This window comes from Sinocyclocheilus anshuiensis, unplaced genomic scaffold (genome assembly GCF_001515605.1).
Source record: "Sinocyclocheilus anshuiensis isolate Anshui unplaced genomic scaffold, SAMN03320099.WGS_v1.1 scaffold51, whole genome shotgun sequence".
In the NCBI taxonomy this organism is placed as follows: domain Eukaryota; kingdom Metazoa; phylum Chordata; class Actinopteri; order Cypriniformes; family Cyprinidae; genus Sinocyclocheilus; species Sinocyclocheilus anshuiensis.
Genome location: NW_015548296.1, coordinates 5,426,495 through 5,453,304, shown reverse-complemented (window position 1 = coordinate 5,453,304; position 26,810 = coordinate 5,426,495). Strand labels below are relative to the sequence as shown.

The window sequence follows — 26,810 nt, the reverse complement described above, 5'->3', positions numbered from 1 at the left end:
ATATATATATATATATATTCGTCCTCCAGTCCAATAGGGGGCGGCAAGTCGTAGTCGAGTCTCTAAATGCGGAAAGAAGCGACGAACATAGACGCTGAGTGATGTGCCTCTTCAAAGTGCAGCTAATATTATTGAAAATAAAATAAATGTCGAAATGCCAGGGCAATTTTACCTTAACACATTTCTTTCTTTTCTACCTTAAAAGCAGGCGCGTGTATTTTTATAACTGTTATTCCCACCAGTTTACTCTGTTCTTGTCCAGTATCAGGCATGCTAAGCGTTTGCGTTGACTAACTTGCACAGTGATCGTCTTCACACTTAAGGTCTCGAGTAAAGGTACCAGTGCTCATAACCTTCAGTTTAATTGACTGTATGATGGAGATCGCGTATGTTTGCGAGTGGGAGAAGAGACCCAAGAGCAACCACTGCCCGTCAATCCCTCTGGTGTGCGCCTGGTCCTGTAGAAACCTCATCGCCTTCACCACTGACCTGAAGAATGAGGAGGATGACAAAGGTCTGGACAATGCCTTTATTACCAATATTACCAGACCTGTTGGTGAGTTCTAAATGAATGACGAGGAAAAGCATACACTTTTAATTGGTTCTGAATTAGAGATTGGCTACGTAGATCATCACTTTATCAACAACAGTAATAACGGGATAATTCATTTATGAAGTGATGGCTTTTCTGCTGCAGATCTCAGTCATATGATACACATCATTGACACTGATCACCCCTGGGATGTGAACTCCATCAACTCTGGTCACACTGAGGTCATTTCCTGCCTGGAATGGGACCAGTCAGGTCAGTCATCATCAGTGTTGGGGGTAACACATTACAAGTAACGCGAGTTACGTAATCAGATTACTTTTTTCAAGTACCTAGTAAATTAATGCATTACTTTTTTAATTTACAAGAGAATATCTGAGCTACTTTTTCAAATTAGTAACGCAAGTTACTTGTTTTTCCAATTTATTGATTGACAGCTCTCCTGTCCCCATGTTGAGAGAAATCAGATGTTACTGTAGTTCTAAAATAAATATGAATATGCATTAATTCATCACACTCACAAAAAAAACACAGATTCAGTATTCCTCAAAATGAATAAATATAATGCAACTCAGAATATGACGCAAACCTGCAATAATTAAATGTAAACTTAAACAACACAAATATCCTTTATGTATTTAATCTAATTCTATTAACCAATGTCTTTGCTTCTGACCTTCGCTGATCCAGTTCAACCGTACTAATAAGCACAAATTACTCTAGACAAACATTTGTGTGTCTTTGTTTATTGCTGAAGTGTGTTGAAATTTCTTCTTCTGCATTCTACTGTACGGACGTAAATTTACTTTCCCTTCAGCCTGAGGCTTATTCATTTCACTTTTGGTGTGAAAAGGCTTTTATATTTGCCAAAAATATCACTTTTTTATTTTAAAAACAAACAAGCAAGCCCTGCCCAGATTTAAAAAGTAACGCAAAAGTAACATAACACATTACTTTCCATAAAAAGTAACTAAGTAACGTAATTAGTTACTTTTTTAATGGAGTAACGCAATATTGTAATGCATTACTTTTAAAAGTAACTTTCCCCAACACTGGTCATCATGATTAATATATGAACCATGAAATGATTGAAACTTCTGGAACATGTCAAGGTCCTATTTCACTCCAAAAATGAAAATAGAGAATTGTATTTTGCATAAAGAAACATTATGCCTGCGACATCGTTTCCAAAATAAGCACATTTAAATCACAAATTCCTGTTACCGTCATATATCTGTACATTTTTCTCCTGCTTCAATTCTTGGTATTCTAAATGGATATGGTCATTATTGTAATACAGTAATTTTAGTGTATTACTGCAATGTAATGATTTGATTTAGATTGCATAAATTATTTGATTTAGATTGCAATTTATTTTATTTTAGCCATATTTCAGTAGCTTTAATTTTTGATAACAATAATAACCCTGATTTGCAGTATTTTGGTTCCATATTTTATGCACTCTAAATAAAATCATTAAATTGCAACTGCAATGTAATGATTTTATTTAGATTGCATAAATTAGAGACAGAACAATAGATGCTACTGTATTGTATAAATAATATACAATTTAAGTAAAGTTCTTTTGGAGATTTTTTATTTTGAATGTATTTTAATAGAAATATTTCCTTAGTTTTCATTAGAGGGATGAGAGAAATGTAAGAGGAAATGTACAATGTGGAACCAAAATACTGCAAATCTGGGTTATTATTGTTATCTAAAATGCAAACTACTGAAATTTGGCTAAAATGACATATATAAATATTAGATGAAAAACTCAAACTAAATAAAAATGAGAAATATTGCCTTGGCAATTAACTGAAATCTGAACTAAAATAATATAATATAATAACAAAATCTGAAATGAGAATTAAAAACCTAAAAAAAATCTAAAAATAACAACACACCTAACAAAATTACAAAAAAATAAATAAAATCAAAATGAAAATATAAAAATAAAAGCTAATACAAGATATTAATAACGAATGGTAATAGTGTATGAATAATACTGAAAACAATTAATTAATAATTAAATGTACCATTTTATTTAGAAATAATTAAATACATAAATTTGTTATCATCCTAAAAACTTGATTTTCTTTATGCAAAATATTTTTGTACTTTTAGATTTGGTGTTAAATGTGGCCCAGACATGTTCTTGAATGCTTTCTTGAGATTGACTCAAACAGATCTGAAGTGATCTCAGTGTTATTATCATCGTGTGGTTGTGTGTGTTGCGCTACGCCAGGTTCGAGGCTGTTGTCTGCTGATGGAGATGGTCAGATCAAGTGTTGGGGAATGTCAGAGCACCTGGTGAACAGCTGGGAGTGCACACAGAGCAGCTCAGTGGACGGAGACCCGATCGTAGCCCTCTCATGGTTACACAATGGAGTTAAACTCGCCCTGCATGTTGAAAAGGCAAGGACATCTCCTTAGCACCTACTAATTAAACATGCAAACATAATTAACTAACACCCTGATGTCTTTGTTTCTTCTCAGTCTGGCTCTACGAACTTTGGAGAGAAGTTTTCCCGAGTGAAGTTCTCTCCCTCTCTCACGTTGTTTGGCGGGAAGCCCATGGAGGGCTGGTTAGCAGTGACGGTGAGTGGTCTTGTGACCGTGTCACTGTTAAAGCCGAACGGGACTCTGCTGACGGCCAGCAAGAGCCTGTGCAGGCTGAGGGGCCGCGTGGCGGTGGCTGACATCGCCTTCACGGGTGGCGGGAATATAGTGGTGGCGGCCACCGATGGCAGCAGCTCTTCTCCGGTGCAGTTCTATAAAGTGTGCGTGAGCGTGGTGAATGAGAAGTGCCGCATAGACACCGAGCTCTTGCCCTCGCTATTCATGCGCTGCACCACCGACCCCGTCCGGAGAGACAAATACCCCGCTGTCACTCACCTTAAATTCCTCACACGCGAAAACTCCGAACAGGTGAGATGATGAACATTCAAAAAAGACATTATAATATTGTGATGCATAAAACCACTTTAGTATTTCTTAGTTTTTAATTTTTTTAATGTTTTACATTGTTTTACTTAGTTTAAATTGTCATTTTTAGACAAAATAGTATAGATTTGTGTAAAATATTATATATACTGTATTATTGTTCATAAGTTTGGGGTCATTAAGAAAAAGCTGCATTTATTTGATACAAATAGCCCATTTATATTTTAATATATTTTAAAATGTAATTTATTCCTGTGATGCAAAAAGCTGAATTTTCAGCATCATTACTCCAGTCTTCAGTGTCACATGATCCTTCAGAAATCATTCTGATATGCTGATTTGCTGCTCAAGAAACATTTTTGTTATCACAGCAGAAAACAGTTTTTGTGGAAACCGAGATTTTTTATTCAGGATTATTTGATGAACAGAAAGTTCAAAACAGCATTTATTTGAAATATAATTAAAAATAATTCATTCAATTGAATGCATCCTTGCTGAATAAAAGTATTCATTTCTTTAAAAGAAAAGTCTTACTGACCCCAAACGTTTGAACAGTAGTTTATATAATGTTATGTCATAATCTAGTATGGATTTAGAATAATTTTTGGCTATCAGTGTCGGTCAGAAATTGGATGTTAACTCCACAATTTCCATGCTACAAGCTTTTTACAAGTTTTCCAGTTCTTTTATCTGAGCATGATTTTTTTGGGATTACTGTGTTTCTGAAGGTGCTGCTCTGTGCGTCCAGTCAGATGGGCAGCATTGTAGAGTGCTGGTCCTTGCGGAAGGAGGGTCTCCCAGTTAATAATATCTTTCAACATCGATCACCTGTGGGTAAGTTACATTAAACCAGATGTGGAAAAGTGTTACGTTACAGTATTACACACTTTTTCATTTTAAAATGTAAAAATTACTATAATGCAGTGTTTGTAAAGGCAATACAACAAATGCTATATAAACATTTACTTTCTTTTTTACACTACTTAAAGCTGCAGTCCATAACTTCTTTTTGGTTTAAAATGATCCGAAATCAATATTTGAGCAAGTACATAACCAGCCAGTGTTCAAAACTATCGCCTTACTTTAGCCCGATTCACAACGGTCAGCTTATAATAATGTTTTCTAATTTGAGTGGTACGGGAGGTTTTCACGGGAAATTCGAGCATGCTGCCGCATCATTACGTCACGTCTGTAAACATAAAGAAGTTGTCCCGGCTACTAGGCTGTCGCATGTGAGGATCCTGCAGGTGGCGGATCGTTTATAGCCTTTTCTCACAGCAGCCGGAATAATTAAATGTATCATTTTGATGGCGGATTGTAATCCATAAAGGATTATGTGTTTATGAAACACATGTGAATGAAATTAAATTATATTCCAGTAGGCCTGTCACGATAACAACTTTTTGTTGTGTGATATATTGCCCCAGAAATAATTGCAATAAGCGATATTATTGTCATTTTAAAGACCATTTTATGCCACTGAATATATAATCATAATATAAAAGCATAATAATGCAAGAAGGCCTACACACTTCCAAATGACAACAAACTTTTAATTTTTAAGAATATTTAGATCATGGAAATTAAGTATCAAAATATTAGATACCTTAAAAAACTTGAATAAATTGTAAATAAACATTTTCTAACAAAACGTGCAAAGCAACAAGTAGAAAAAACAAATAACTTGTATGGAGATTTTTACATCTACAGATTTTTCCCGGACCTTCTTTTCTCTGTAATTTAAGGGTGCACTGTATTGCTGAAAAACACAATCACTACTTAGCAGTCAGATGTCCGTATGCACAAATGCACAGATCTCTAAACAAGGCCATATCTGCAGATTCAACTTTTTTTGTACAAGCATATTTTAAATTTGAACTAGCACCTCATGACTACACCACGTTATGTTCGAGAAGCTGCAAAAGACACAGGTGGAATATACAAAACATGGTGACATAAATTTTTAAGTAAATATAATGGGCGATATATTTCGTCACCAAAAATGATTGAGGTCATGTACATATATTGCGCGTTAAGTTGATATATTGATTATTGCGACAGGCCTATATTCCAGTTATAAATGTGCTTCTGATTACAGATAGCCTGGGATTACTAAGATTTGTATTTTAAAGAAAACCAGTTCGAAAGGGAACATAATTTGCTTTTTGGGTTAAAAGAATTTCTTAATATAAAATTCGAAGAGTATGACAATTAGATTAGACTGTGCAGAAATTCAACGCACACAGCTGCAATTCCAGGTTTTCAAACAGAGATGGCGACAAAGAGGCAAAACTTACGGACTGCAGCTTTAAATATTACTGCAGTTAATGTTGTTAATGCTGTTTTTTAAAATAATTATTTTAAGCAATATATTACATACATGTACATACTATGCTTCGTTATGCTGTATTATTTCCCTGGATTGCAACTTAAGTTGCTGATGTCATCAGAAGTCAAACGTTTGTCGTTTGTTTTCTCGCCATCCACAGTGGGTGAAAAGCAGCCAATGATTCTGAAGTGGCGTATCCTCTCAGCGACCAATGATCTGGACCGTGTGTCTGCTGTCGCTCTGCCTAAACTTCCCATCTCCATTTCGAACACTGATCTCAAAGTTGCCTCAGATACCAAGTTCTTCCCAGGCCTCGGTACAGCCTTGATATCTCTTCTCCTATTTCAACGAACATAGCTTTAAGACTGCTTTGGTTGATAATCATTTTGATTTGATTCTCAGGTCTTGCCCTGGCCTTCCATGATGGCAGCATCCAGATTCTCCATCGCCTTTCTCTGCACACCATGGGAGTGTTCTACGGTTCCTCTGGTTCCTCCCAGCGTGTCGGAGAAGAACCCACCATTAAACGTCAGAGAGCCGGCGGCCCGACGCTACACTTCAAAGCCCTTCAGTTCTCCTGGACATCTCTGTCTCTGGTGGGAGTGGACAATCATGGCAAGGTATGATGGCTTGACACCTAGTGGTGACAGGAGCACCCTCAGATCTTAAAGTTCACCTCTTCTGATTTCAGTTGCACATGATCCGAGTGTCTCCATCCATGGGCCAAATGTTGGACATGAACACACTCCTGCGGCACCTGCTGTTCCTCCTGGAGTACTGCATGGTGACGGGATACGACTGGTGGGACGTGCTGCTGCAAGCGCAGCCAAGCATGGTGCATAACCTTCTGGAGAAGCTTCACGAAGAGTACATGAGACAAAACCAAGCACTCCAGCAGGTAGATCAGTATACTATTACAGAGACTTTGACTTCAGATCGGTTTCTTTTTGACTTTGTTGTGGTTTTTCTCTCTTTCATGGCTTGCGATGAAGGTTTTGTCCACCCGTATAGTGGCAGTAAAGGCGTCTCTGTGTAAACTGTCATCTGCCACTGCAGCAAGAGCCTGTGACTTCCACGCTAAACTGCTCCTCATCGCCATCAGCTCCACGCTGAAGTCTTTACTGAGACCTCATGTGCTCAACACCCCCGACAAGAGTCCTGGAGACCGTCTCTCTGAGATCTGTGCCAAAAACACTGACACCGGTAACAACCCGCCACCCAAAAAATGTTTCAGAGAAGACCTTTTGCGATTATTAATTAATTGTCAGATTGAAGTTATTTAATCTAATCGCAATTATTTAAGATAATCACAGTAATTGTGTAGTTTATATTTTAGTTATATTTTGGCATCCAAATAAGAGAAATTTAAATTGGTGAAGACACAAAAGAAAATTCTTATATTATTCTTCGTTTTCAGAGCATGAACGTAATCATAAGAAGTAAATAAAAAGTAATGTATTAGACTTGCATTGTAATTGTATGACAATTAATCATCAACACAAAATTCATAATCGTGACAGGCCTACTTCAGAGCATCCGTACTTCAGTTTTGCCCATCCGATTCCTTTTGTTGTTGTTGTTGTTTTGATACTATAAAGGTGAGGTCACTTTCACAACTGCTCTGTGAAATTTTATAGGCAAATTCATTCATTTCAATGGGAGTTTCTTGCAATGGCAAAAAAGTTCCCCATGCAGATTTTGCCATTGTTCAAGTTGGTCTCCTGGATTTGCCGCACTGACCAACAGAAAACTGACTTGAGTGACTTCTGTGGTAACTAATAATAAAAAGTAACTAATTCCCTTACTTAGTTAATTTGTTATGGAAAGTAATGCATTACGTTACATTGTGTTACTTTTTGTCACCTGGGCTGGGCTTCTTGTTTGTTTTTAAAATGATTAGTTCACTTCCAGAATAAAAATGTCATGATAATTTACTCACCCCCATGTCATCCAAGATGATCTTGTCTTTCTTTCTTCAGTCGAAAAGAAAATTAAGATTTTTGAGGAAAACATTCCAGGATTTTTCTCCATATGGTGGACTTCAATGGGAGCCAACGGGTTGAAGGTCCAAATTGCAGTTTCAATGCAGCTTCAAAGGGCTCTACATGATCCCAGCCAAAGAATAAGGGTCTTATCTAGCGAAATGATCGGTCATTTTCTAAAAAAAAAAAAAGTATATACTTTTTAACCACAAATGCTCGTCTTGCACTAGCTCTGCGATGCGCGTCCACAACTTCACGTGTTACGTAATCACGTTTGAAAGGTCACGTGTGACGTAGGCGAAAGTACCGACCCAGTGTTTACAAAGCAAACTTTTATTTTGAAAATGAACTAATCCTTTAATAACAAAACCCCCCAAATTTATATTTTTGGCAACTGTAAGGGCCCTTTCACACCAGGGGCCAGTTTTGCTAAACGCTTATTCCAGTGCAAACCGTCTTTTGGCGTTAAAATAGTACTGTCAGGTTTTACTAAGACGCGCAGTGACGAATTAGCATTGAAAAGGCATGGACAATTATTTGTGCGCCTGACCTTATTGAATATGCATTTTTAGGAGTTTCCCTTTCAGACGCAAAAGTTATGGGAGGAGAGTATTCAAATGAATCACGCAACGCGTTTTACTAACGTTTGCGCTCGTCATTACTGGCATTTGCGCCATTATTTAACGTCCAAAAAAAGCATGTCTTAAACTATTTTGCGCTTGAAATGGCTGCAATTATTGTTGCTAGGAGGAGGCACCACAGAGAACCGAGAGTGTGTGGTAGAAGGGAGAGGATTTTTTCCACGCGTATTAATTTATTTTGAATGCTAGAAGAACACATTATCCAAACATATCGTTTGCCAAGTCATGTTATTTTTAATTTGCTTCAGGAAATAAACGACGATTTGGAATACCAGGTCTGTCAAAACTTCTAGCAAACCTTCATTTTTTGGCCTCCGGTTCTTTTCAACGTACTGTGGCTTCTTTATTTCTTTATTCTTTATTTGCGACTACGCTAATTTGCGCTGCGCATGGTATATTGCGTTGGTCGATATGTAAATGAGATGTTGCGTCTGTGTTCTTTGCATTGTTAGTAAATCACCCACAGAAATTTCCCCTCCCATCGGCACTGTTTTGGAATTGTGCTCTCGCGCTAATTTGCCCTGTTTAGTCAAACTGCCCCAAATGTGAAATTAATAAGCTTTAGTCTGAAGGAAGTGATCTGACACGCAATTTCGCTCAACCCAGCAACAGGAAAGGTGTCAGGGAATAAATGGGAAAACAGAGTAACTTGTTTGAAAAAGTAACTCGGATATTTAATTGTAAATTTAAAAGTAATGTGTTACTTTAATAGTTACTTGAAAAAAGTAATCTGATTACTTAGCTCACGTAATTGTAATGTGTTACCCCAACACTGCTATTGACAATAGACTGATTTTTGCCTGCAAAAATTTGTGAATGTGAATGCACCTCAATGGCGATTTCTGATCATTTAATGTGTTCAGATATTGATAAGGTGATGATCAACCTGAAGACGGAGGAGTTTGTTCTGGATGGACCACCCCTGCAATCCCTCCAGCAGCTCATTCAGTGGGTGGGAGACTTTGTTCTTTATCTGCTGGCCAACCTGCCCAACCAGGTGAGCTCAACTGGACAACCTTTACCAGCAGTCATGGGGCTGCCAATTTTGAGTTTAACATGCTGCTTTATGACTGAATATCTTTGCAGGGCTCCATCGTGCGTCCAGGGTTTGGGTTCCTGCGGGACGGTGCGTCTCTGGGCATGCTCAGAGAGATGCTGGTGATGATCCGTATTTGGGGCCTGTTAAAACCAGGCTGCTTGCCCATCTACACGGCCACATCTGACAACCAAGACAGCATGTTTCTGCTCTTCCGCCTGCTCACCAAACTCTGGCTCTGCTGTGAGTTAGACCCTGTGTCGGGCTTTGAGCCGACATGTCAGTTGAGCTGTTAAATCGGTTAAAAAATTAACTCTGTTTTGCTGTTTTCTTTTGACTGGCAGCTCGAGATGAGAGTCACCCGCAGGACCCTGATGAGACGTTGATTGATGAGTGCTGTCTGCTGCCCAGTCAGCTCCTGGTACCCAGCATGGACTGGCTGCCCATCAACGACGGTGTTATCACTAAGATCCAGAGCAAACACCCGCTCAGACTGCAGTTCGGCAAACCGTACACCCTGCCCGGAGTCAACCCTAACGCACAGGTGGAGGTGTTCAGGTGTGCCATTATGGCTTAGTTCACCCAAAAATACATCTTTTAATTGGTGTTGTCACAGTATCAAAATTTCAGTAGTCAGTACCAATACCAGTACAATTTTACAGTTCTCTGTACCAGTTTTAGTATAATTTTTATTTAACTTTTTGAAAATAAAAATATTAAATAAATGGAATAAGTTAATTGTTAATGCTATTAATAATTGTTAGTAAATAATAGCTTTCAAATAGTGCTTAAGTAAGTAAATGTGGTATTAAAAAGATCAAATTAAATTGTCAAATTCCATGACATTCTGCATTATACAGCGAATTCCATTTTAATAGGTTCTGTGATTCCGTCCACGTTTTCCGCATCATAGGGCCCTGTCATTTGTTTCACGCGCTTTTCAGACTTTGTGATTGGTGAATACATAGTATTTGTGACATGATCTAATTTGACACAAAATTGTCTGATGATAGGTGTAATTGTTGCCGGTGGTTAATGCATTTCCTCTTTGATGGTGTTGTTTCAGAAGTCCAGCATCTCAGAGGATGGACCACCTGCGATGTTTACATTTGGGCATCTCTCCAACAGAGGACAGCAAAGCCTGCACCAGGTATTGCTTGGAATGAAATTTCCTTCAATTAAATTTTGACAACAAATTAGTTTATAATGCCTTTCAAATGTGTGTGTTTTAAATTTGTATTTTAATGATTACAATTATATTGAAATTTTTACACTTTAATATGTTATGTGATTAATGTATATCATATGCATAGAAATCATTCTAATATGCTGATTTGCTGCTCAAGAAACATTTTTTTTTTTTATTATCAATGTTGAAAACAGTTGTGTTGCTTATTAGTTTTGTGGAAACTGTGATATGTTTTTCAGGATTCTTTGAAGAATATAAAGTTCAAAAGAACGGCGTTTATTTGAAATGGACTTTTTGACTTATAAATGACTTTACTGTCATTTTTGATCCATTTATTGCATCACTGCTGAATAAAAGCATTAATTTCTTGCAAAAAATGTCACTGATCAGATAGATAGAAAAAGTTCTGATGACTGATATGTTTAAAAACGGTTTGTCAGCAATAAGAGCAATACATGAAATTACTTTTCATACAAAAATAAGACTTTTAAACAGACTCCATTGTGTTATGTTCTTTTGTGGGTCGGTTGAGCCTGCAAATCTTTCATCTTCACATATGATGCTGCCGGCTGTCCCGAGACTCTATATTTAGCAGCATTCCTCAATGAGCTCCTGTCTCTGTGGTCTGTTTAGGTGTGGCTGTGTCACCATGCTAGGATCCCCAAATAAAACCAACGCCATGAGACAGTGGGAGCAGCGCTGGATCAAGAACTGTCTGTGTGGAGGTCTCTGGAGAAGAATCCCCTCCACACTAACATAAGGACCAAACCGCCTGAATACTGGGGAAATGTTCAAGCTGCACGGATCTCTCATTCTGAACATCACATAGATCTATACAACAAAGCAACCTTTATTTTCTCAGAAACATGTCCTGGTTTTCTCCCAGCCACAGCGTCTTGCGAGAGAGGGAATAATGTCTTATTTTCTTTGCTGTTGTAAATATGAACCATGCATTTTGTTTTGTAATGTTGTAGTACATAATAAACATTTTTGTAATAAAATAGATCATCTTCATCCTAAACGTATCAGCATAAAATTGTCTAAGAACCATAGGGAGGTGCAAAACCTGACAAACACAGCCTTGTTATATATCCATCATTCTTATTCTCTGACAGATCAGCATATTGTGTTACATCAGTAGATATAAAAGATGCCCTACTGATTCTGTCCGCAACAGACCATTAGAGTGATCACCTACCTGTTGATAGCCACTTCACTAACAGCACTACTTAACTGCAGGGACAGTATGAGCTTTTTTTTAGCTATTTTTTAATATGATAATGATTTTTTTAATGGATTTTTCATTAATCATATTAGGTTTGGAGTCAGTAATTATTTATTTATTGAAATGAATTTTATTCAGCAATAAGAACATTAATAATGTTGCAAAATATTTTATTTCAAATAAATGCTGTTTGAGCTTTCAATTCATCTAACACTCCCCGAAAAAAAAGTCACTCATAAGCAGCACAACTGTTTTTAACAATGATAATAATAAGAATGTTTCTTCAGCAGCAAATCAGCATATTAGAATGATTTCTGAAGGATCATGTGACACTGAAGAATGGAGTAATGATGCTGAAAATTCAGCTTTGCAACACAGGAATACATTATATTTTAAAATGTAATACAATAGAAAGCAGTGATTTAAAATTGCAATGATACTTCACAATATTACTGTTTTTACTGTATTTACTGTCAAATAAATGCAGCCTTGGTGAGCAAGAGTCAAGAGAATTAGTTCAAAAATATCTAAAAAATATTTTTGGGTCTTGCCGACCCACACTTTTGAATGTATCTTCTATATACTTTATAAATGGTACATTATTGATGGGTGCTACTGAGACAAAATTGTAAATGTTATTCATGAAAGATTAAGCAACAAAACAATTTGGCTTTTAATATTGAGGGTTGGTCGGTTTTAATATAATGACTTTATTATATTAGCATAATAGCCTAAATATTGGCTATTGGTTTTATTCTGTCACCTGATGAACTGATGCATATTAAGTGTTTTTTTTTTTATCGATTTACATTGGATGACACATTTTAGAACAGATTTGTATCATTTATTCCATCTTCACAATAAAAAGGAAGAAAACACATGCAATCGAAATAATCTGGTTATTCGGTGGTCCCTAACAAGGCTGGAAGGACATTTGTAAGGCTACAGGAAACAGGACATTATATTCATCCTGCCACTGGACATAAGTTAAACCAGTTCACAGCCTCTCCCCCACCCTGCTATCTGAACTGTTACCTGTGCAGTTCCATGTTACCACTGCTGGAGGAGATCAGTGCAGATCGCACTCAGAAGATGCTCAGGAATGCTGAGGATGGAACGATTTTACACTAAGATCAATGGACGCAGCTTCATACAGCATTGACAAACCATTTTTATCTCTGATAGTGCGGTCTTCTCCTACTGAAGCTCCTCAGATACTGCATGTCTGACTGCAGAAGAGCAGCTGGAACAGGAGCTCACTGAGTTGAGGGATATTGTGGTTGGCTCCAGCAGTCAAGCATATAACAGGAGTCCACGGCTGCGTGATTGCTCCGTGGAAAACGTGAGCAGAAAGAGGAATATGAACTGAAAGAGCCGCAGTCTAACCTCGCGAAGAAGGAATACGTTGGGAATTTTCACTCAGGACATCCCCGTTCCGTCAGGGAATCGCCTGTTTTCGCAGTCAAGGTGAGATTTTCCCGGTTTTCTACCTGCGTGATGAACAGCAGCAGAATAAACAACGCACTCGCGACGCGACCAGAACGCTGCCATTGTTATGTGTGGGAATTAAAGCGCGCGCGGGTTCGGTCGCGTCGCGTCTAGTGGAGATGCGGTATTATTAAAATAAATAATCACTGAGATTGTCGCAGTGACTCTGTTGTACGGCAACGATTCTAGTTTTACATAACATCTCAGTCAGGAGAGTCAAGATGATTTTGGGCAGGAAAATCTATGTAAACATGTCTATGGATATTGTTATCGACTGCAGGTCATTCCGCGCACTGATGGGCAGTGATTCTCTCAAGCTCTCAGCTCATCTGACACCTGATCAATTCCTGAGTGATTAAAAAAACTCTTGCTATTCTATTCACCACTGCGATCGTGACAATCACTTAGTATGCTATTACTCCTGTCATTTTTGCATATTTATTTATTTGGTCATAAAACTATATAAAAACATTATATATATAAATACATATTTCAATATCTATCTATCTATCTATCTATCAATTTTATTTTATTTATTTTAAAATAAAATAGTGAATAAAAACTCTTGCTATTATGTTCACCACTGCAATGGTGAAATATATTACTCTTATTTTATTTATTTTAATATTAATATATAAAATTTTATATGACCATGTTTACGTTTTATGTTGAATAAATGTAATAATATTAGCATATATTAATGTGTTTAATAATATCTATCTATCTATCTATCTATCTATCTATCATAATACTATATGAATTAAGAAATAATACATTATTAATCATTCCTATTTATTTTATATTAATGAATATAAATTGTAATATTACCATATTTACTATTTGATAAATGTAATAATACATATATGTAAAATCATGGATATATAAAATACACATCTCATACACACATATAATAATAATAATAATAATAATATTTTCAGTTTCTAACAATCAAGGTGTTGCAGTGTGAGTGTCAATGTAATCAGAATTGCCAGTGTAATTGAAATAATTGCCATCTTCAGTGACATTGCTCATGATTTGTGAACATTAGTGAGACTGATCTATCTCATTCTTATCTGATTACATTATTGATTTTTCCGGAGTCTCTTCACTTCAAGTGTATAATGATTTCGCCTTGACTGGTTATCATGGCTTGACATTTTTATCGACCCATGCATTGTTCCGCTGTGTCGTGGATCAGTTTGCTTGGATTCTTGGCACAAACAAGGGTCAGAAAGGAGCTGTGTTGCACAACTCACTGTTTAACCCCACTTTCACAGAAAACAGATTCGTGTGAGAAACCCAGTCAAGTTTAATTAACTTTGTCCGCAGTCAAAGCCTCATGCTGTGAGTATGTGTGAGCACAAACACTGTCTTTTTTGGAGAGAACTCAGCGCCTATGGATTCCTCCCTAAAAGTCACACACACACACACACACACACACACACACACACTCGGAAATCTTTTGCCTGTGAGGCATATGCGGCTCTTTGAGATAAACAGAGCTCCCACTCTTGAAAACAGGCTCCCTGCTAATTTCAGCAGAGCCTCGCTCGCTCCCACTCGAGAGTTGGGAGAGTGTCTTCAGGACAAGTGCCTTGTTTAGTCACTGCTGAATTGGCAGAGAGCAAGAAACACTATTCTCTCAATGCCTGCTCAAACAATAGCCCACATTAACATTTGTTCATTATGCTCTTTTGAGAATATTCTGAAAGGAGCTGTTTATTTCATATTTTTCCTCAGGCACACAGTCTGTTATTCATTTATTCAGGAGGGCCTCATTCTGTTTCCGATGAGAAAATCATAATTTGAACATTTTTGTGCAGGCCTTTTCCTGTGGATAGTATTTAACCAAAGCCCACTTTTTTTGCAAACATACAGGGGTTGGATAAAATAATGTGAACACCTGGGAAATAGGCAATATTTCTTTATTAAGGATCTTCTGACCTTCTTTGAAAAGATGCAACTTACGAATAGTCTTCAGTTGAGTGTCATCAATAAAAATATCTTCCAGTTGCTTCAGAGATGTTGAAGGAAGGAATTGGCTTCTCACTCTTCTCTCCAAATCTGTTTACAATGGTTTGATAATATTCAAGTCAGGTAATTTGTCTGGCCAGGATAGATGTTGAAGGTTATCTTGGTGCTCCAACTGTCCAGGATTTATGATCATGACTCCTTTGATTAAAGTTGGAGCAATTTCAGCTCTTTCATTAATGTTGGTTTTGTGAAGTTCTCCGCATGTTTTAAACAAAAAATACTATTTCAGCTTTTCTACTTCAAAGTTTCACATTTAATTCAATGTGCTATTGGCTTTTTTTTTTTTTATATTTTATAATAATTTACTAATATTTTATAATAATCTGTTGTTTATACATATATTTAGCCATGTTAGTCCATATCTTTCATTTGTATGTTAACATAAAATTAAAATTTGAGTAGATATACACATTTAAGAAGCTACAGTCGACTAAGTATTTCTCAGAAAACAGACCAAAAATATTGATGACATCATCTTGTTCCCTAGTAAAAAATTAATGTATTTAAAATACATTAATTTCATACTAAGTAGCCTATAGTTCAAATCTATTAATGTATTTACTGACATATCGCTGGAGACTTATTGGTATAAAAATTATTATTAAACTTTAATTTGGAGTACTACTTGTGCACAATAAACATTTCTTAATATTAAGCCTAACATATGTTTTAATGTCACTATTGATGAGGATTGTATGATCTTTCAATGATATCAGTCTTTAAATGCAAGATATTTAAAGTGCATCTAAAGTATCCTTGCAATAGTTTCACTTTAGAACAGTATATCTTTATTTGGACTTCAGCACTACTTCCACACAATTAAAGTGCATTAAGTACAAAATTAGTTGTTCCAATTTAGCATTAAGTATACCAGTTTAGTATACTACAAGTACAACTGCAGGGTATTTTTAGTTACAAAAAAACTGCACTCGTCAAGTCTTTTCATGGGGTTCTTAAAATGATCTTATGTGTAGACAGAATAACTTCAGAAGACCAGCACCATGATGACAGCACGTGAAAAAATCAAGAAGAAACCGCCCAAAGACAGTCTGACGCTGTTACCATGCTTCTATTTCGTAGAGGTACGTGCCATCATTTATTACCAGTTTAATACTTCAGTAGAGCAATTAATGTCTCAGGTAATTACATTACACACTCTAAACAACTGGGCTTCCTCAATTTCTTTGAAGACATAATTGAAAATGCATAATAGCAGTCAGTTTGAGTGTGCTACTGTGTTTACCTTCCACCACATTGTCAGCCCTGGAGTACAGAACGCTGTGTTGACATTTAACAACAGCCATCTGCCACAGTTGCTCTACAGTAATTAAACTGTACTCTGGTGTTGATATGTTTGAGTATTATCAATATTTAATATCTGTTTGCACTTGAGAAAGACATGTAATTTAGTACTTTTAAAATTGATAAAGACTTTCGCATTATGCACACACTCTCCTACCTCTGAGAAAATAGCTACCCATTGTGGCGTCCTCCATGGTTTCACTGTACTTCCTGGAACTGACGGATGTGCTCCAGCCGGCGCAGGTGGGATTCCGCTGCCATGACCGGTCACTCAGCATGCCGTACGTGGACAGCGGCGATGAGCTCATCCCTCTGCTCATGCTCCTGAGTCTGGCGTTCGCCGGCCCTGCTGCCTCTGTGAGATGAAAGCAATCGTGATATCATTGCATTTACATCTTTGTAACCTATATAGTCATTTACTCACCCTCATGTCATTTCAAACCTGTATGAGTTTCTTTGTTCTGTTGAACTCAATAGAATATATTTCGAAGAATGTTGGTAACCAAAGAGTTGATGGTCCCTATTGACTTTCATAGTTTTTTTTCCCCATACTGTAAAAGTCTATGGCTACCGTCAAATGTTTGGCTACCAACATTCTTCAAAATATCTTCTTTTGTGCTCAACAATAGTTCATACAGGTTTGGAACAACTTGAGGGTGAGTAAATGATGCCATTTCTTTAAAGGGATAGTTCACCCAAAAATGAAATAACGACTTTATTCAACAATTCGTCTCCTCCGCGTCACCCGGGTGCCATTTTGGAGAATATCCACTGAACGTAAACAGCATATGCTATTCATTTTCTACGTTGTTTACACTTTGATTTAAACGAAAACAACGTATCCGCGTGACGCAGCTGACACAGAATAGTTTACGTTCAGTGGATACTCTCCAAAATGGCACCAGGGTGACGCGGAGGAGACGAATTGTTGAATAAAGTCATTATTTTTGTTTTCTTTGCGTACAAAAAGTATTCTCGTAGCTTGTAAAATTACGGTTGAACCCCTGATGTCACGTGGATTATTTTGCCGATCTCCTTGCTACGTTTCTGGACCTTGATCGTGGTAATTACATTGCTGTCTATGGGAGGGTCAGAGAGCTCTCAGAATTCATCAAAAATATCTTAATTTGTGTTCCGAAGATGAACGGAGGTCTTTCGAGTTTAGAACGACATGAGGGTGAGTAATTAATGACAGAATTTTCATTTTTGGGTGAACTAACCCTTTAAAGTCAGTTATGGTAAATAATTTTTTTTTAGCTTCTATCAAAATGTAATACCTTGCTTCTCCACAAAAACACATAAAACGTATATAATAATATTCATATTGAATCATCCTCTAATTACATTTACACATGCCAAAGTTTTTTTTTTTAATTAACAATTGTATAATTCTTTGATTTTCTCTTATTGTGTTCAGATCATGATTGGTGAAGGTCTGCTGTATTGTATGCAGTCCAAACTGAAGGTCCGTCCAGGGATTGAAGGAAGCATAAATGCTGGTGGATGTAATTTTAACTCTTTCCTGCGGAGAACCGTTCGTTTTGTTGGTATGTAACACTCTTTTCATTGTAAGGCAATTTTATATCAGAATGTTTGATGCTAAAGTATGAAAGTGCTGAATGTATTTATAATAATAAATTCTAGTTGCTTTACACTGTATTTTTTACTGAGCAGGAGTGATGCAGATGAACATTATGTAACATGAGTCAGGCACAGAGTGTTGCATGAAACTGATGAAATGAGTCATCGATGTTTCATTCCTCATGATCTGTCTCTCCTTCTAGGGGTTCATGTGTTCGGTCTTTGTGCAACAGCACTGGTTACGGATGTCATCCAGCTGGCCACAGGCTACCACACACCATTCTTTCTCACAGTGTGCAAACCCAATTATACTGTCCCAGGTGTGTCCTGTGACAAGAACCCTTACATCACCAAAGACATTTGCTCTGGCCAGGATCAGCATGCTATTCTGTCTGCCAGGTAACCAAAAAACATCTGATTTTGTGATTAACTGTGATCAACTTCAACCGTTTTCTTCCTCCCTCTTGTGGTTTTCTTCCTGTAGAGCACTTCCTACTCACTCCTTCTTTTAAACCTATAAACGTGTGACATTGACTTCTGCTGTATATCTGGTCTAGACTTACTCTAGATGTTTGCTTTCCTTTGTGACAGGAAAACCTTCCCTTCCCAGCATGCAACCCTCTCTTCCTTTGCTGCTGTTTATATTTCAGTAAGTCTCTTCGACACCGTCTCAATGCGTGTTCACTAAATGTTTACAGCATATACTGTGTATACATATAAACCTAATAGGCTAAACTCCTCTATGAGAGAAATCAATAGTGTTTAGTACAGTTTAAACTGATTGTACTGTAGATAGAAATAATGAACAACCAACATAATAGATGTGCATGTCATATGCATTGACACAAGTAATAGATTTCAACACGGATCATATTATAAAGAAAGGTGTGATTTAATATGCTCATATGCGTTCTGTTCGCTAGATTAGAGAAAGTCTAATTATAGGTAAGTGCTTCACATGTCTAGCTATTTGGCAGGATCCACTTCAAGCGACAGACGTGGAGATAAGTTGTTGCGGCTTCCCACCTTGCGCTTGTCAGACTGTCTGAAGCTGCAAGGCAATATGTTATTAATTTGCACATGACAGCTGGAGACTTCTGCTGCTCTCTGCCCTTCTAGATGTACTTCAACTCAACAATCTCTGATAGCACCAAGCTGCTCAAACCCGTTCTGGTGTTTGCCTTTGCCATTGTGGCTGCGTTGACGGGACTCACTCAGATCACCCAGTACCGCAGTCACCCAATCGATGTTTACGTTGGGTTCTGTATTGGCGCTGGTATTGCAGCGTACTTGGTGAGTATATATTTTTGCATATGTGGTGTAGCATCCCTGTTGGAAAAAAAAAAACGACATATGCTGGTTATGTTTTGAAGCATGTTTTAAACTGGTCCTGAGCTGGTTTAAGCTGGTCATGTCCTGGTCCTAAAGTGGTCCTAAGCAACTAGCTCCTGCTAAGGACCAGCTCAAGACCAGAAGCTAGTTGCTCAGGACCAGCTTAAACCAGCTCGTGACCAACTAAGGACCAGCTCAAAACAGCTACAATGCTTCAAAACATACCTAACCATCATATGCTGTTTTTTTTTTCAACAGGGGTATTTGGTAAACCATCCTCCATCCTCATCTTGCTATTGAGCTTAATTTGTTTTACCCAAGTCCATGTTGGTTCTGAAGCAACAATATAAACAACAAGAATATTTTAGGGTTTGGGGTTGGGCAAAGCCTGTCTGGGAATAGGGGCTTAAACAACATCCAGCAAACTCTTCTGTCAGGATTAGGGCTAAGGCAGTTTACATTTATACATTTGGCAAAAACGTCAATCCTAAATAAAATTGAAGAAACATACATTCAAGATATACATTTTACCATGTCATGCATTGCTTGGAAACTGGTTCCATGACTGCTAGTGCAATGTTTTACTGTTTAAGCTACATGAACACTGTTTGATTGTAATTTTGTTTTACAACCAACAACACTGATGCAGGAACACATTCCACATGGCAAAATCACATTTTCATGTAGCTCAGGGTTTTCTCATCGTTCCTGGAGCTTCCTCAGCACTACGCATTTTGGATGTTACCTTTTGCTGTGCCTCATTTCAAAGTTAGCGTTCTCCAGAGGTTGCATTTGTTGGCCAAATATGTCTCATTTCAGAAAAGTAATCATTACCATTCCAGAGTAAGAAAGAAATTACAGCAATTCACACCTCACAAAGAATTAAAGTCAGTTTTATAATGGTTTGTTGAAACGAGCATACTTGATGTATGCAGGCAACAAATGCAACTTCCCCCTGTTGAAAAAAACAGCATATGCTGGTTAGGTATGTTTTGAATCATGGCAGCTGATTGAATCATTGAGCTGGTTTAAGCAGGTCCTTAGTCAGTCATGAGCTGGTTTAAGCTGTTCCTGAGCTGGTTATAAGTTGGTTATGAGCTGGTCCTGAGCAGGAGCTTGTTGCTTAGGACCAGCACATGGGCAACAAATGCAACTTCCCCCTGTTGAAAAAAACAGCATATGCTGGTTTTTTCAATAGGGCCGGAGGGTGCAGCTTTCTAAACTAGACACTAATCAAGGTGTTCAGGATTACTAAAAATTAAAGCCAGGTGTGTTAAAGCAGGGTTGGAACCTTCTGCAAGATCATATCCACTACAAAGCCACATTTTGATTCCCAGGGAACACAGAAGAGGGATAAAAAATACAAATGCCCCTGAAAGCAATATAAGTGTCTTCAGATCAATACTTCCACCACACAAAGTGATTATGATTTGGCTAATTGGAATTATGAATCACCACCTTTTGTTGGTCCTAGAACAACATTCCAGGTTTAACAAACATACTAATCCCATCCTTAATGCCGACCCTAACCTTACCCATTAACTACCCCTAAAATCAAAGGTTGGTTGATATGAGTGTTGTTCAAGCTCCCACCCCAGGCTTAAGCCTAACCCTGCACTGGGTTAAAGGAATATTCTGTATTGTTGGGAAATAAACAATGTAATGAAGCCACTGTATCTTAAAACTCTAAATCATTCCAGGCTTTCCATGCTGTTGCCAACTTCAAATCTCCAGAGGACACTGTCATCCCGCAACCTCCTCCTCTGCAGAAGGATGCTTTGAGGGCTCTGGCCCAGAGAGGCCACGATTCTGTCTATAATAAAGGCCACGTCTCTGAGAGCAATGAGGAAATAACATCACCAACATGTCTAGATGGGCTAAACCGGCCTGTACAGCGGGAGAAAACCTCTTTGGGAAGCTTAAAGAGAGCCAGCGTGGACGTGGAGCTACTGGCGCCTCGCAGCCCAATGGGTAAGGAGACCATGGTAACCTTCAGCAACACATTACCCCGTGCTACAGCTCCAGAGGAGCCAACGAGGCGTCTGGTGACAGTACCTGTTCCAGTACCACTGGACCACATGCGGTCACATCAATTAGTGTCTGAATGGAAGCAAAAGTCAATGGTGATGCGAGGTGGCAGCTTGCCTGACGAGGACACCAGCGATCAGGGCTCAGATGGCGGCAATGACACGACCACAGAGGAGGATAGCACCCACTCTTCAGTCTATTCGTCTGTTCAACCATCAGCCAAACCGGCTAATCCACCTGCAGGGGCAAGAGTAGTGATGCCCCCTCGCCCCCCAGCACAGCCCTCGGTCCCTCCGCCTGTGTCCCCTAAAAGTGCCAGCACTCGGGCCAAATGGCTGTCCATCACAGAGAAAAGTGGTGCTAATATTCCAGTTCTTAAGGCAGGAAATCAGCCTCGGATCATGCAGGTCATTGCCATGTCAAAGCAACAGGGACTCCTGTCTGGATCGGCCAAATCCTCAGAGACCTCGTCCTCTTCTGGTACCTCATCCATCACGGGCACAGAATCATCGCCTAATCGTTCAGAACGTGACAACGGTTCAGGCATCATCACGGTTGATGCCCACGCCCCCCACCACCCCGTAGTCCGTATGACCTCCAACCCCAATAACCCTTGGGAGTGGAGAGGATCTTCTGACGGAAACATGGCCGAGTCGTACGAGCTTAAAAACCTCAACCGTGACGGTTCCCGCAGTCACCGCAACGTGAGGAGCAGTTCTCCTTGTTCCTCCACCAGTGAGGCTGACCATGGGCCACCCCAGCCTCCTCAACCTCCCCAGCCACCACTTCCCCCTCAACTTCCACCCATGGGTCACACCTCAGAAGGTCGCAGTCTGCGCCGCAAGACCCCTCTAGTTCTACTGGATAGGGAGGGCAATCTGAACCACACGGAACAGGACAACTACTACAAAAAGTTACAAAGTGGCAGGCATTTCAAAGAGTGACGATGTGCTAATATATATGAGCACAACTACACTTTTTGGTCATTTGGTTTTAATTACTTGATTTGATTCCATGAGGAATATCAGAATAACTGGATCCACTACACTTTGAGTCAGTAGAGCTTTCGGGAGATGCTGCTTCTGACGATTTAAGAGCACAATGGTTTTTGCCTTCTGAGGGCAAACCAAACTACATTATCAAAATTCCCATCAGATGTATTGTATTTACATAATCTTCTTATTATCAGTGTAAAATAAGGTTTGGGATTATTTTTATTGCTGCTCTATTTGTTCATACTTGACATATTTAAATGTGTGACTGAGATGTCAAGTTGAATTTATGTGTGTGTTTACGCACGATTGTTTAGTGTATGTTGTAGTGATACAGTAATAGAAAATATTTGACGGCCTTGTAACGCTCATAGTGAAAACCAATTTAAAGTGTTTTGTTGGCTCTTTATGAATGATATTGCTTTGCAAAAGGGTAGCATCCGTTCATCGTACATCCGACTATAATTGCTGATAAACTGTGTTGGACATTCTGCAACTCTACTGAAGACACCCTGTGAAAAATGGTGGAAGCACTTTGAAGAAGCACTTATAAATCACTTCATCTCTTTGTGTGTTAACAAGTGAGGTGAACTGGATCGTCCGTGAGGTATTCCAAAGGAATATTAGACTGCTCTGGACTCTTTAAGGAAAGTATTTTCTCATAATCCATCACATACCTTATAGTGGAACAGCAACTGGACAACAGGTCCATGTGAAGAATTTACTGCAGGTCCAACATTTTATGTATCATAATAATGAGAAAGAGTTTCCCAAAAGAAACAACTTTTTTTGGTGTAAATCACAAAAAGAATTTCTACAAAACACTCTGGGATTTATCTGTAATAGTTAGAGGTCTCCTTGTCATGCCGTTTCCCAGAGGTTCTCCTCTAAATGAACTTGATGCATGTTATGTGAGTGTCGTCAAGGTGGAGAGCCTGGTCAGTGAAGAATTCCAATCTGTTATAATGTACATGTGCAGGTTGAAGTCTGTGTGCGTCAGCTCTCTCTTCACGGTGCTCTGAGCTGCTCCTGGATCTCTGTAGATGGTTGTCCGTAATGGATGCTTCGTGCTGTTGATGCAGTTTCCGAAAAAAAGACAACATAAATGACAACAATAAACAAGCTGCTGTAAATTACAATGACCCTAAATTGTCATTTGTAACACACTGCAAACATTACCCCTCCCATTTTGTACTGAAACATTTAGAAAGTGTAAATCTGGTGGCTTACAGCAGGTTAGTGGCGGAGGTGTAGAACCAATCAGTAGACATTTGAGAGCGATGTACAGTACATGAAAGCTAAGCAAATAACCCTTTGCAAAGAGCTTGATTGACAGGCGATCTGACCAATCATAACGCTGAATCTGCCATTTTGTCCGACAAACAAATCGCACAGTAGAGTAGATTAACTTCAGTGGACTTAAAGGTCAAGGCACCCATAGTCCCCAAGGTGTCCCATACTCAAGCGCAATATACCAAACCTGCATTTAACAAGATAATCATATCTGGGTTTTTTTTTTTTTTAAGATTGTTTAGAGGTGCATGCGTTGTTTGTGTTTTTCATTATTTGGCATTTGATTGTTACACTAAGCAAACTCACAGAAGGACAATGACTCTGCAGCCAGTGATTACTCCAGAGTAATTAACCAAAAATATAAACCAATAAAATACTGTAGATCTGCAAACTGCTTTTAAGTTTGATTCAAATATGACATGCTTGCCTTTGGGACCTGATTTTTAAACAGCTTGATTTCTCATTAAAACAGGATTTATTTTAAATCTCTCCACCAAAGATAAATTTTAGCCCAGAGCATTTCACAGTCTTGCTGAGGTCATACTTTAAATTCTTATTAAATGCAGATTAAACTGGCAGTGCAAGCATTCCTACATATGGAGTTTGAATATGAAACTTTCAGATGCAGGATGTGGCAAGTCACCAATAATAGAGTGGCAGGAAGAGAAAGAAAAACTTAAAAAAAAATGTTTACTACTGCAAAGCACACCATCTGTGACAAAGTGTTGTTACTTACAGTAGATTAACAGAAAACAGCGATTTCTGAGTATAATGATTGCAGTGATTTTACCAAGAAATAAAAATGGTGAAACATACAAGGCATCTATGATGCCTCGACAGCATCCCACACCTGGGGTTTAACTATACTGTTGCCATGCAGTGCTCTGAGTGAGTACTGCAGAGATGCACAAAGGATGTTCTGTCTCCTCTAGAGGCATCAACAATTAGCTTGCTGTCAATCCAAATGAATGTCAGACAATTTAAGATACTAAATTTTAAAGATCTCTCAGTATTGCACTGCAACATCTCAAAGAGACTGCAGATGTAGTCCGCTAAATGAATAAATGTTCAGATCATTAGGCACGCTATGCTGGCTTACAGCTAGCTATATGTAGTAATGTTTCAAGCCCTTATGAATCATGCTGTGACCTCTCAAAAAGCCAGCGGTGCATTTGGGCCCATCTTGGTATCATGAAATCTACCTGGCACCAGTATAAGCTTCTTCCACCTAGTCAGCTCTGACGCCTACATACGCTCTCCAAACATGAGCAGTGCCCACGCCATACGCTGCAACTATCATGAAGTCTGCAAAAGCTCAAACAGAGCTCTGGCTGTTGCTATGGTGACTGCATGGGTTGAGCAGTGCAGAGCAATTTATCATTTTAATAAGAACTATATGTGTGTGTTTCAAGGGGTGGGTCTGGACTCACAGTCATAGACATACAATTCATTTGATTACACAGAATGCTTTTGAAAGATGAGAGGTTGAAATGGATTTTTGAGCCCTGACAAAGTTTCCTTTATTATCAGCTGAGCTGTGAGTGGTGTAGGCTGGGTTTATTATATGATATCTGATGTAATCTTTTTACAACAGATGAGAAAAGTCTCTCTGGAATAATGTCACTTAGAAATATTATTAAACTGAAAGCTGTCACTTTGCTTTATTCATTTAATATTCTTAATTTGAAAGATGAGAGGTGGGTTGGAAATATTCCTTCTTGCTACTAAATTCTTATTAAATGAGTTTGGGATTTTTAGTCCAAAAATATTTCTCATTTATGAGTCTTATGTTATTCTGTTCTCCATCTATTGGCAAGAGCCATGTCCTCCAGATATTCACAAAAAGAAAGACAAAATAGTACCCACAGAATTTAATCATCCAAATACACACCAAAATACACTTTCCTCATATTTCGTATATTCGATCAAAATTAATACGAAAGAATGCAACGAGTCGTCTGGAGATAGTGGGTGATGACGTTCGCTCATCCCCTGCTGGTATTCAGTTTATTCATCCTGATTAAATTCAAGTTGATTAAATTTTCAAGAGCGTTAATGAAGACAGCAGCCCTTTGATCTCCAGGTGCTTCAACTGCTCATGGTATTAAAGCTTTTATTTTACCTGGGCTCTAGCACCAACTCAGGTGGCCAAATGTCCCACTTTTAGCAGTGCTAAGGAGTGGACCATTTCTGCAATGCTGCTAAAGTGACAAATAGGTGGTGGACTTTAACTGGCAAACTGGTCATGATGAACTGTAGTGGTTCTCAACTGATAAGTGTTCAAAAGGGGTCACAGGCCCATTAAACTAGTTTGGGGTGTTTTTTGTAAGATTGTTTTTTGAACAGAATTAATACTTTTATTCTGCAAAGTTGAATTAAATTGATCAGAAGTAACATTAAAAAAAAACTTTACAAAATAATGTAATTCTATTTCAAATAAATGAACTTTCTAATCATCAAAGAATCCTGACAAAAATTCCACAAAAATATTAAGCAGAACAACTGTGTTGTTTAATAACAGCACCGCAGCAGTTTTATTTCTATAGTAGGACATATCAAGTTTACATTTCCAAACATTCCTTTTGCCATTAATTACAATAATCCAGTGAGATTTTTCACAAGGAGTCTGTTTCACAACCAGTGCTCCACACAGAGATGTGATCTCATCATCCTCCAGTCTGTCTGGAATGACACGAAGAAGCAGAAAAAAACTGAGACAGATTAAATCCAGAAAAAACTGTGGCAACAAGAAACCTGTTGTCAAACTCCTTGTGCAAACAACAATCAAAAATCTCACGGGATTATTAATCTCAATGGCAAAAGGATTGTTAAAATTGGCAAAAACTACAGCATATATATATA

The 26,810-nt window shown here is 38.2% G+C and overlaps 2 protein-coding genes and 1 long non-coding RNA gene across 4 annotated transcripts in view; 2 read left to right on the top strand and 1 right to left on the bottom strand.

Annotated features, from left to right (window-relative positions):
- Positions 1 to 51: 51 nt before the first annotated feature.
- Positions 52 to 11,896, top strand: med16 (mediator complex subunit 16). 2 transcript variants are annotated; one of them, XM_016443784.1, is made up of 14 exons: positions 52 to 514; positions 698 to 805; positions 2,799 to 2,968; positions 3,050 to 3,481; positions 4,225 to 4,330; positions 5,986 to 6,141; positions 6,228 to 6,445; positions 6,517 to 6,723; positions 6,818 to 7,028; positions 9,312 to 9,445; positions 9,535 to 9,727; positions 9,829 to 10,042; positions 10,551 to 10,634; positions 11,307 to 11,896. In XM_016443784.1, the coding sequence occupies exons 1-14, from the start codon at positions 373 to 375 to the stop codon at positions 11,431 to 11,433; spliced, it is 2,502 nt and encodes an 833-aa protein (XP_016299270.1). In that variant the 5' UTR covers positions 52 to 372; the 3' UTR covers positions 11,434 to 11,896. The 2 variants fall into 2 exon arrangements, with proteins under 2 accessions (XP_016299270.1, XP_016299269.1); XM_016443783.1 differs by having other exon boundaries at positions 52 to 556.
- Positions 11,897 to 12,950: 1,054 nt separating this feature from the next.
- Positions 12,951 to 23,395, top strand: LOC107656087 (phospholipid phosphatase-related protein type 3-like). Its single transcript, XM_016443780.1, has 8 exons — positions 12,951 to 13,365; positions 16,395 to 16,502; positions 16,894 to 17,079; positions 18,140 to 18,269; positions 18,507 to 18,702; positions 18,895 to 18,952; positions 19,423 to 19,596; positions 21,336 to 23,395. The coding sequence occupies exons 2-8, from the start codon at positions 16,422 to 16,424 to the stop codon at positions 22,605 to 22,607; spliced, it is 2,097 nt and encodes a 698-aa protein (XP_016299266.1). The 5' UTR covers positions 12,951 to 13,365; positions 16,395 to 16,421; the 3' UTR covers positions 22,608 to 23,395.
- A 90-nt stretch (positions 23,396 to 23,485) lies between these two features.
- LOC107656089 (uncharacterized) overlaps positions 23,486 to 26,810 on the bottom strand; it is a 5,157-nt gene continuing 1,832 nt past the window's right edge. Inside the window, exon 2 of the long non-coding RNA XR_001630524.1 lies at positions 23,486 to 23,725. This is a non-coding gene — a long non-coding RNA (uncharacterized LOC107656089). The remainder of the gene's footprint in view (positions 23,726 to 26,810) is intronic.